The 12,782-nt window shown below is 39.8% G+C and overlaps 1 protein-coding gene across 1 annotated transcript in view; it reads right to left on the bottom strand.

The window, feature by feature from the left end:
- Positions 1–3,067: 3,067 nt before the first annotated feature.
- Positions 3,068–12,782, bottom strand: part of wdr27 (WD repeat domain 27) — a 59,228-nt gene continuing 49,513 nt past the window's right edge. Inside the window, exon 24 of the mRNA XM_030071117.1 lies at positions 3,068–3,178. Within this exon, the coding sequence (XP_029926977.1) occupies positions 3,068–3,178 (111 nt within the window). The remainder of the gene's footprint in view (positions 3,179–12,782) is intronic.

Consider the following 12,782-nt stretch of genomic DNA (forward strand, 5'->3'; position numbering starts at 1 on the left):
TGTCAGAGAAAACCATCCACAGAAGACCACTAACAACAGTCCAACATCGAAATTATAGTCCAGCACTGTATGTTCTCCAGACATGACACACTGCTCTGTTCATGCCTGTCATATCCTTTGTCCTAGTACCCAGAAGAACTTGGAGGCACACTAAATTCTCCTCTCTTCTTCCCTCTGTCATCCTGTATGACAAAGTGTTGTAAAGGCCCAACCTCTGTACCAGATTGCTTATGATGTCTGGGTGTGGTTGTCCTTGAAATAGTTTTATTTGCAAGTCTAAACACATCATTCTTTTCTGGTGAAATCAACGAGCAGCCAAATGACCTCACACAGACAAGGAACAGCTATGCACCAACATATCACTCATAGTAAGTTGAGTCTTCGAATCCTTAAAACACATTTAGCGCTGCCTGCTGTCCCCAGCATGGTGGATTAATTCATTAAAGGAAATCTACTGAAGTCCTCACTCCAGTTGTGTTACTTGGGCTATATCAAGGAATCCACCACATGAAAACAGAGGAAGAACATGGCTTCATAAATTTACTCTGAAGACAATTTATTATGTTTTGTTCCAGTGAAGTCTTTGCTCACAGGAACACTAAAGCTCGCCGTGACAAGGCGGAGTCAACCTTGCCAGCACATACCTATCACTGTGGCATAACAAACACACACGTGCGTGCAGAAATGTGGCAAATGACATAAAATATGCACTGCCCCATAATTTTTCCGCTTTAATGTACAAGATTAGTGTTAGTTGGGAAGGAAAGTCAGTCTGGCAATATACTGTATATCATGCAAATTCACAGCTGCATTTCATCTGACATACAACTATGTATAACTAAGCTTGATGGTACACAGAGATGATCTGCTTTGGTATCAATTAAGCCACACAGTCCAGAAAGATTGAAAAGATGAAATGCAGAATATTGGACAGGGGGAAAAGGAAAGATGAGCAGTCGTCTGAAAATTCACTTCCCTCCGACCAAGTTTAAACCTGGCGCCCTCTCAGTGGATTTATCTTTCTGGTATCAGCGTCTGACAGTGCATCCAAACACAACATCCTTTTGAAATAGGGTAGCAGTAAACAGATATAGATACACAGACAGACAGGCAGACTGTAGGCACACAAAATATCTTGGTACTTCATGGAAATTTCCACCCACAAATACTCTTAGACTGTTAGATATAATCAGTCTGTGATGTTCAGTACATCCAAGGGTTATTGTGTAAAGTTACTTTGTGCACTGACTGATGTTTTTATCGTCCCCAAATTCCCTCACACTGCTTCATCCGCTTCTGCTTTAGTTAGAGGTTTCCAACATTTCCCAGAAAGGCTTTCGACGGCCCCCATAAGAATATGAACTTACTATATCCATCTGTGGGTTACATGTGTAGGCAGCAACAACTATAGTGATAGTATAGGAAGAGCAGGGGCAAGATACCTTCCTATCTCCCATTTCTATTTCCCAGAGGAAAAAAAATGTATATCCATACAAGATAAGAAAGCCTAGCCTGTGGTCTGTTGAAGTCTGTTGGTCTATTCACATGAGAAACTGGTTTCTCTGCCTCTTTTGTGATGGATTTCTGCCTGTATGATTGCTGAAACATTGGTGGAAAGTGGTGAGCCTCAAAATAAATCCCTTGCTGTTTGATTCTGAGGGACTGACAGGAACTTGATTACTGTTGATGTTTGAGAGCATTTTCTCCTATCAAAACCCCATTGGAAATATTGTTATGTGATACATTTATTTACCTACTCACAGGACTAAGAAAAAGTGCACCACCAAGCAACAAAATGGGACCATAAATTCCAGGTGCATCGCATTTTTTTTTTTTTAAACACTGTTTAAGATTTTTATAGAGGAAAACCTTTAAGTGGGTGAGAATTAAGAACTGAATCCAGGCCAATTAAATTCTGGGGGGAAATAATTCTGGATGGGACTGGCTCCAGTTTAAAAGGGAGCTAGGGTTAATAGTACACTGTTGAACATACACCAAGAGGTAATTTAATTGAATGAATCTGGTGAATTATCTGGACTGATCATAGCAACAACTGGGTGCCATCAATTACAGCAGATAGCTAAACGAGTTGATGCTCTTACCCGGTAACGGCCTGCTAAGAAACAGGTATAAACTTTATAAAACATACTGGACAACTTACAAACAAATCAAAAATACCAAATAATGACAGCAATACCATTGAATAAAGTAGTTTTCAGGTCCATCAACTTCAATACAGTGTCTGTAAATTTTCTGACAAAAATTTAAAAACACTTTGGATGTGACAGAAAATGCTTCATAATGAAACCATTTCGATTTTTTACAACTCCATGCTTTCCCTGTAATTACCAGCAGATTCCTTGGCATAACATGTGGTGGTAAAACTCTTAGCTACATCGTTTTTACCTTAAATAATTGTCATATTGTATTCAGTGTTTTCAGTACAACCAGATATATTCAGTCTAAGGTTTTAAATTACAGTCAGTTTGAGTTCTACTTTAATTTTACTGTTCTATTTAAGCACAGTTTATCTGACCAATTTAACTGACTTGACCAAGAGAGAGAAAAACAATTGTAAAGCTCAATAAATGTGGACGGGTGTGTCAGTATGAACAGTAGTAGCATCTGTGTTTCTGGCAGCCATTGAGGTTGCACCCAGTTGATGTCATAAGCCCCGTGTGTTATGCTGTTACAGCCCACATACAGTGGTCACAGTCACAGTCATAGATTACATGTGTTCTACATACTATGCAGCATGATACAATATTGAGACTAGACGATCCATTGAAATAGTGAAAAAAATCACATTTTTAAATCTTATATGCTTATAAACACTTACTGAAAAGACCTGAAATATCAAAATGCTTTAAGATGACTAAAGAATGGGTGAGATTGGAGGCATTTCGTTTTTACTGCTAATGTTGACAACTGGGACTCAATCTGGCTTCTAAAATACAATCCAAACCAAAAAAAAAACTCTTAAAATCTCCACTCACAGGCAAATCTTAGCCAGGGGTTGGAGCTGTTTTAATGAAACCTGCATGGGCTCCGCTGTAGCCTGCTGTAATTACAAAGCCACGCTGGGGATGCTTTGCACAGCAGCACTATCATGAGACAGACAGGCCCCACCACTGGGCTGAAACAGTCTCAGCTTCCCATCCAGGGTCCCAGTCAGCAGCTAGGAGAGACAGAAAGGAAGAAAGAGAGAAAAAAAAAGATGGTGTCATGTCAAGTTTTTGGGTAATCAGAATGCGGATAATAAGATCCAGGAACTGTATGAACCATTGCTCTCCATTTCAGGATGTCTGCAAGGCTTGATTCTGCTCTGAAGACCCAGTTGTGTAATAGCACACCTGCTTCCCTAAAGAAGCAACATGAGTAGCATCACAATGGCTGAAAGCCATAACGTGCTTTCCGCAGAAATTCTTGATTTTCCATACCTGTCATTTATCACAAACCTTGAATATTCCTAATGTGAACTTTGTTATATAACTTTGTTTAATCAGCACTGTGTGTCCCAAGCGAAAGTCATGGTGAGTCAATTGTTTACAGATTAATAAGGCAACCACCCTACAATAAAATAAGATCAGCACACACACCCCACCCCCACTTAGAGGAGATTTGTATACACACATGTAATACCACACACACCATACACGCTACCTAACGTGTGTGGATGCTGCGCACACACACACACACACACACACACACACACACACACACACATATACACACAATCACCTCTTCTCTATATTTCTTAGTGAGCAGGGAGCATTATCTCATCTCTTCCCATCAGCCAGTTGAGCAGAGCGGGGTGAGGGAGCATTACCTCAACGCTGTGGCAGCCAATCAGCATCAATAGCGATGGGAAACCTTCCATTTGAGGTTCAGAGTGAGGCTCGTGATACACATTCATAACTCCAACTGAAGCATATGAAATGGATGGCTGTGGCCTGACTCAAGACTATGTGATTAACCCAGAGAAAGGGTTAAAAGAGGTGAGAGAAATGGTTGCGTTTTTATTTTATTTTCAAGCTTGCATGTCATACCACCCCACGGCACTAAAACACCAATTATTTAAAGTCCAAATTGTTTACATAGTCCTTAATCACACTGAATTAAAGTCTCAAAGGGACTCACAACGCCCACATTATGAAACAGTAAATGAAAACAACAAATGAAACAACACCCCCTAACCTTAGATCCTCAGTGAGAACAAGGACCAACTCCCATTAAAACCCCTCTGGGAAAAAAAAAAGACTAATCTTAGGGAGGGCCTACACAAAGAGGGAACGCCCTACCAGGACAGTCAGGCATGTGGTGGGCGCTGAGAGCGGGCAAACAATGATGAAATATAATCAAACATTAGCATAAAAACAATAAGTGGAAGAGTGGGAAAAGTAGAGATTTAGAAATGCCAACTTGCCATTAATGGTCATTTAAGGGATTGCTATAAATTTTAGGTAGATGAAAATGCACAACCTGTAAAGACGGCCCTAATCTCACCCTTAACCCTAGAATAGAACAGCAGGCATCTTGGCCAATGAATGACACATCCTTAGACAAACAAAGGAATATTTAAATAAACAGATTATTATTTTTTTTATTTGTTCATGTACTTATCTTATTTGGACATATTTATACATCTCATATCAGCAAGCAAATACCTCTGCTGGGAAAGGGAGTCTCAACTCCTGAGGTCTGAGGATGACTCAAACACACACTGACTAAACTGGGGTGGATATAATCTCCCCTTGATGGTGATCCTTGTAGCAGCTCCTGTCCTATAGCCACAGAGAGGATTTCCATGTGTGTGTGGAACGCTTGGACAGAGGAGTTAACCAGAAATGCAGCCAGCAAGGCACAAACATACACCCACACAAGCATGTGTGAACACATGTTTGCCTTCCCTTTGGTACTTAAATGTAGGTAGAGGGGGATTGTTTTACATATAAAAATGCTTTAAAATCTCCCACGAACCCCATTATTTGACAGCTCACTTTACTAGGTCTGCTATCTTCTTCCATGACTCTTCTTTCACTTTGACCCCCTGCTCACTGAACTTAATCAACTATAGCCAAGATGTCTGGGTCCTGCCCCTTGGCTGCTAAAATAGCTCCTTAAAACTTAAGAGGGTCAGAGAGCAGCTGCATTAGCAACTTTGGCTCTCTTCATCAACTGCCATCCAAAGCCATTAGACCTTGTAATCACCTGGAGACATTTATACTCAGTTTGTCCTCCATGTAAACACACTATTGGGAGCTGGAGCAAAATCGCAGACCTCTTCAATAGGCGCTAACCTCATTTAGGAGAACAGTGAAGTTCTGCACTTGCAGCAAACATATTTCTAATCCTTCACATTCCATTTGTTCAACCTTCAACCTTTGTTCACCGAAGCTAAAGCAACATCTGAGCTGATGATGACTGGAGGTTTTGGAGGCCTTCAGGGTTAGAAGTCCAAGCTTGTTGTCCACTGATGGACCTATACCTGCAGCATGGTGTCACGCTGTCTCTCCTCAACTTCATGCTTCTGAGAAACACACTCTTCTGAGGCTTGATTCCTCTTTGAGAATTTCATATGCAATGCCAGACATCCATTTTACATTTGATATATAGTTTTCCAAACTATATTATTCGCACGGAAATGTTATATACTTTTGGCATAATTTTTTAAACCTTCTCCAAGACATAGTTATGAACACAGAAACATACACATGTATAAATTGTGGGCTGAATCTTCATTTCCGTTTTGCTCTTTTTGGTAAACGAATGTCTCATTCAAAAATCTTCAGGGATTTGCGGAATTGTACGGCTGTATTATGATTTACTTGGTGTGTCACGGATGTTACATAATCTAAGTTATTGTCAGGCTTGCTGCCATACCACGGACAAACGATCACAAATCAACAGTTCAAAGCTGGTTAGATTTTCAGGGCTGAACATTTGTGTGAAATATTGGCATTCTGGATGACAGAAAATGTTCATCTGTGAAGGGTGGTATGAACAAATGTTGAGGCTTTTGAAGATATGAGAGGCAACAGTCTTGTCCTCCCACTAGACATCATTCAAGCTGTACAGAGCTGAGCATTCACAGACGTTAAAAAACCAGGATGTTCCATACTGTAGCGTACAAGCTGAGAGGGAAGAGAACATCCACATGAGAGGTGGGGAGGGGAGCAGAGGGGAAAGTCTCCAAGGCTAAACTCTCAACTCTGTGGCAAATGTCTGCCTGAATGAGACACCTGGGTCATCAGTGAGAGGGATTTATGTTGTGAGTCACTGGTCAGTGAAACAGAAATGTGTTGTCTGTTGCTAGTGGTGATTGATGCGTGACCCCACAGGATCTGCCTAACCTCTGCTTATCTTTATGCATTCATACTGTGAATGGGCTATAGGTAAAGCTCTAACCCTAATTTCACAGAAAACCTGTTGTTTTTGAAGTGTTGTTACCCAATATTTGTTTGAAAATTAAACGATTTCATAAGAAGCAGCTATAAAGTTCATATTAAAGTGCCAAATGGATGAGTATGCGCGTCATACTACACAAAAAAGTTAGTTCCTATCAAGAAATGTGCAACTGGCCTAAGATCTTGAGGTAAATTAAACATGTCATCTAATTTAGATGTAGCCTTCGATTTCTACAAAATGTTCAGTGCTCTGTGCAGCACTTATTTGAAAGTGACAGATTTTTTCCTTTGTATTGAGTTAGCTTTTTATCTGCTGAGTCAGTTCTCCTATTGCACTTTTAAATTGTTAAAACTGCCATCAACAATAAAAAATTAGAAAATGTAACACTCTATTTATATCTTTCTCCCTCAGACTCCTTGTCTGTTCATTCATTTTCCCTCTAGCCAGTCTGTTTGACAGACTGCGTAGGTAGATCCCATTTATAAGGCCCGGGACAGGCCCATCTGGGTGAATGGAACAAAAGACAGGAATACAGATATGATCAGCCTCACAGCATTCCATGTGCTTAGTCCACCTCTTGAGCTTGGAATGTTTCTTGGGGAAAAAAAAACACAAAATGCAGGCTATATCCCAAAATAGAAAGAATAGGGAATAATCATTAATGTTGACACAATGACTGCCCAGATTAATAGCATACTTATATAGATTTAATGAATTGTGGACAACACCTCTGCCTTCCAGCATGACAGTACTGGAATATTCCCACTGGCTGTTTCACTGAAAAATGGTGTTTCAAACCTCTGCATCTCTCATCTCACTTCAATCTCAGCTCAAGCCACGTAAAAATCCATTTACATGAACACTTGCTCACCAAAACGCTGACTATCTAGGCTTTGATTTTTCCTTGGCTTTTATAGTTCTTGAATGCAATTTTAGTATTTTACCAAAAATTTCCAATTTTCTCCAAAACTGTGAGTAAGTACGGATATTTCGTGCAGAAAACAAACAAACAAACAAAAAAAACCAGTAACTTTTTGGGTTGGAGGCTAGTTAGCGTTAGCCAGCTAGAGGGGTGACAGCTCGATCTGAACGGAGGGCAGAGGAGCCAAACATGGCCAAGGTAAGAGACAACAAAGGCGCAGAGGACAAGACTGGTTAACTATGGAGCGGGATCTAACAGTTAATATGGGCCACCACTTTATGTCCTGTAAATTGCTTCGTCTGATCCCACGGGGACACCGACCCAGGCATTCAGACAAACTACAGAAACAGTCAATCTTCTTGCTGATGATCTCATTTGCTTATGTAGGTCATATAGAGTCATCTGTATTAAATTAGGACTATTTCATAACCAGTGAAAAACTCCTTGGCGTTGCTTTAAAATCTGTCATCTGTGCCTTTTAAGGATAGTTATATCGTGTCAGAGGTCCTGTTTCATCAAATGTTTCAGATATTTTCATGCTGCATTTGCATTCTTTGTCAAAAAAATAAAATGAAAACAATGTAACAAAAACATGCCATTCCCTGTGAATAATGGCGCCTAAACTAGAAGTCTAAGAAAAAGGTTTTAAACTGTATGGCGTTGAGAACACACTTGAAATAAAACGCACATAAACATACAGGAAGAACAGTTATTAAAGCATTGTGCTGGAGCAGCTCAAATAGTGCTGATCAAGTGCATTCCTTTTGGAAACCTCTTACCACTGCCTTCTAAGTGCACAGGGTGCTTTGCTATTCATACTGATATTGTATGTGTTTAATAATAAAAAGAGCCTTAGTGATGCATTATGCAATTTTCAACTATTATTAGACATTTGTCCTGAGTTCATGCATAGTGTAAATGTGTATAATGCATCAAATGACAGCTGTGCATGCATACACACACAGACACAGCTGCATAATTCTTGCCCAATTTCAAATCAACCAAATAAAATACTACACTTGGTAGGAATATCCTGGGTATTCAGGAAAAAACAAACAAACAAACAAAACGATGACGACAACAACAACAACAACAACAAAAACATCTTGCCACAACTACTGTAATTAACCACAAAGCCAACTAAGGTAATGCTATCTAAGTCAAAGCAAAAGGTCTTGATACTGTACTTGAAAATGGCCCCGGTGAGCTTGCAGTTGGGCCCAAACTCTTTATTCCCTAGCCTCCTGTTCACTGCCAGTCCAGCTGTGTTGAAGACATGCCAGTTGATTTCAAAAAGGCTGTCTCAGCTTAGTCTGCGTCTCACTCTGATGAGACATTCTGGAACAGAGAGTAGAGTCCACCTCTGTATTTGCTGTCTGGCCACCAAAAAGAGAACCTTTTGCTCTCTGCGGCAAGGCAAAGCGGAAAAAGAAGAGATTAAAAAAAAAAAAAATGACAAGGACTAAGCTGTGTGAATAGCTTGTCAAATGCCAATTGGCCACAAATGAAATGATGCAGTAAATAGATCTGTTGGGACACCAGCTGCATTTTTTCGCCTGCCTGCAAATAGCTTGGATTTGATGATACATGCAGACATATGGAGAGTAGAGCAGCATGTAGATTGAAAGGCACTGGAATGATTCATTCATCGTTCATCTCCCTGGTTGGGATGACAGTCGGAGTGTTTTAACTTCTAGAGACAGCTGCTGGAGCCAGAAAGAGGTCACACTCCTGCACTAACTTCAACATTTCAATCACAAATGTACTTGAGGAAAAGTATTTGGAGCTCTCACTAAGGGTTTAGAGTTCTGAGCCTTCTCTAATGGAAATCTTCAGCATGCCTCCCCAGATAGCACACAGAAGGCCCAAAAACATCCTAGTAAAGCAGACAAGCACCCGTCTTCCCCCTCACAGTTCTGCAATAACGTTCCCTATGGTTACTGTCCGTGTGGCAGTTCCATTCAATGCTCCCTCTCCATAAAGTGCAAAACTTTTGAAGATCCAAAAACTAAAAAGATGCGTAGAGTAAGAGGAAGTTATCTCTTGAACCAGTTGAAATGTGATTTATGTTATCCAGTGTCCAGTTATCCTATGACCTTAAGATCTATGATATGATTTACTGAGCACAGATGCACCATCAGGAATGGAAATGCAGTGGCTGCTCATTTCTAAAAGGGTGGATGTGGCTTGTCATGTTTCAGATTTGGGGGGATAGAAAAGTTAGATTTACCACATAGAGGGGGCTGGTTTTTGGAAATACACTCTGAATACCTTATTACCAGATAGTGCGAATGAAGAATTGAGTTGAGGATCTGGGGTCTCTCCTGTTCATCTTTGCCTTTTCCTTCTGTTTTTAAAATGAGGTTTATGATGATATTTTGCCTGATCATCTTTTGCAGTCTGGGTTGTTCATAGCATGTAGAATTTTTTTTTTTTTTTTTCACTTCTCATCCAAGCATCATGGAGATCTCATGTGATACGCTGGACATGGACATCCAAGCCTCTTGGATGAAAAGTGAAACATCTCGAGAATCTACAAACAAGTCCAGCTGCCCTCGATTCAACTCTGTGTGGATGAATAAGTGTTCAGACTTTTCTTTTTCTTGTGGTCATGCTCAGTCTGTGACATGGGTACTAGATTTTTGGGGGATGTGCGTGATTCAGTATTTCTTTGTTTGTTGTAACTTCATGTTCAAAGAACCAATAAAGCTCAACTGAATCATTCATATACAACATTTTCTGACAGAACAGTCTGAATAGAGAGAGGTGATGATATGTGACAAATGGGGTCATGAGCTATATTTGCTTCAGCTACCAGTAAAATCTCATGTCATTATGTTCAAAACACAGTTCACACCAAGCACACCTGGTTTAGGATTATTCAAAGCAATATCCTAAGTTTCATTTGGTAGCTGAGGCTTGTAAAAGTCTCCTTGAACAGAAATAGACCCTGTACCATCATATATAAGCCTTTCACATCTGCTGGATCCTTCTCAGGTTACTTTTCTTCCTACCTCACAGACTATGATTCATGTATGATTCAGTGCACTGAAAGAAACAAATACAGATTTTATGTTGCCACATGGCACACAGATAGAAATGGAGGGGAAGAATGTGACAGGAAAGAAAGGGAAAGCAGAGACTATTCATGGCAATCAGAAAAATCACCATTTCTGTCTCTACCTATTGAAGCTGTCCTTACTTTGCTTGCATAATAAATGGATTGCTATCTTGTCCTCTGTTACTTATGTTGTATTTGTCATAAAAATTGCTCCTGTTGGGTGGTTAAAGCACCCAACAGGAGCTACACCTGTTGTCCCACAACTTTCTCTCTTGTCTCTCTTACTCTCTCCTGCTCTGCATTCCACTGTATGAATAAATTTTAAAATGTTAATGATGCTTGGACAGCCTATAGAGGCCTTCCAAAAAATTCCTCTTAAAATACTAAATTGCTACTTAATCTTCCCTTTGCTTCCATTCTGTTACAATATGGTACTGAAATATAGTTCTTTTGAATGAGCAAAGAGTCAGTGAAAATTAAATGCAAGATTAGGTGAGGAAAATAGGTGGAAAAAGTGTCAGTTATAATAGCTAACTATTGTTGTGACTTAAATTGTCACAACAATACCAATTTTACCTTGTTTTCTTCATTAGACACTGCTCAATAAAGAACAGAAAAAATTACATTGTGCAGGTGTACGTTTGTAGTGTCATACCACTTGCTGCCTGAACAAAAATTTCCTCTTGATGACCACTGCACTGCGCTGTGGCGAAACTAAGTGCTGTGGAAACAAATACGAACCACCAACACATATGGCAGTGCGTGCTCTTGTTCATTGGATGTATTCACATCAGCCAATAATCTGTTGTCAATATAGTACACTGGGGCTTCAAAGCATACTCATTTTAACTCATTACTTGATAACACTCAAGTGTTTATCATTGTTGGAAACAGATTGTCAAAGAAATGAAAGGAAAAAATTCTCCCTGTGCACGACAGGAGACTGTTTAAATTGGTTTAATAGTAATCCACAAATTAGTTCTGTCAGTGTCTTCCAGAGAATCGCTAATGAGCTCATCTCTGGCTAACACTACTAAGAGCTTTTTGCTGTTATGATGAGGAGCAATGTAATGGGAGCAATCAACTCCTTTGGATCACACACAACTGTAATATGACTAACCCAAACAGAGCACAGTCTCTTGCAGTCTATTCCTCGAGCCCGACCCAGTAACCTGTTTTCCTGGACTCAGTGTTTACTTGCCTCCAGCTACAGCATGTTTTTTTTTTTTTTTTTTTAATTTTTTCCTTAACATATGGGCAAAAAGGAGTAACAATTTGATTAAGCAGCCTTATGAGGCCAAGAACCAATGACGGGGGAGGCAATGACAGCAAAATCATCAACACTGTGCCTTATTTTCAGGTACCTCTCAAATTGGACATAGTCCAAATTGCTTTCTGTAAGTCAAATATAAAAACATATGAAAAACAGAATATCTTCACACGTTAAACAATTAGACAAAACATGTTTGCAAGGCATTGCGCCAGTTATATGCGGGACTCACAATAGTTTGGAAATCTAGGTCTATACGGTAGCAAGTTTAGATCCAACAGATGGGAGCTTGCAAAGGGTTACAGAGGTATGCCATGTAAAATTCCATAAGATTTTACAAGACGGCAAAGTGAAGTAACAGTAAAACCTGGGATCTCTCATTACCGAGTAAAATACAGGATGGCTGACGGAATAAACCTTGGAGGTAGACTGGCTGCCTTGATGGTCTTTTAAGTGTTAGAGTGGAAAATATGTGTTGCATTATCTGTCTGTGTCTTGAATCTAAAAGTTCTCACAGCTGAAAATATAGAGCATCTGTCTCAGAAATGTGCCTTGATAAAGTATGTTGAGCACAGAGCTGGAAGCACTCAGAAACTACATGCAATATTACAACCAAGAGATTCCATGACCTTGGTCTGGTCACTGTAACACTGGACAACTGCTTCCCAGGACTGCTTCTTGATCTTTTTCTTATTTACATGTCTTGTTTGTTGGCCACATACAAGAGAGAAATGAAGAAGGATATGTATCCACTCCAGCCAGACATTAGATCAACAGCATCAAAGTTAATCAGAAGCAGGCTGCTCAGGCTGAGCCAAACAGTCAGCAGATCAGCACAAGATCAACAGCTTGAAGAGTAGTGAAAAACACTTTTCAGCCAATGGAGAGGCACAATTTGAGCTATATGTTTGACACAGTAGACTCAAGTATATATACACTGCATATATTAATACTGCATGGAAGTGTCTTTACCAGAAAGACTGGAGTCACCTTTACATCATCAGTGAGATTTGGAAGGGTGACAATATGAATGATAATAAGGCCTATGCCAGAGTTGAAGCATAAAGATCCTGGATTCTAAACAACTAAACATGTCAGAAATCTTGCAGTTTGACCCAATT

This window comes from Myripristis murdjan, chromosome 15 (assembly GCF_902150065.1).
Source record: "Myripristis murdjan chromosome 15, fMyrMur1.1, whole genome shotgun sequence".
NCBI lineage: Eukaryota > Metazoa > Chordata > Actinopteri > Holocentriformes > Holocentridae > Myripristis > Myripristis murdjan.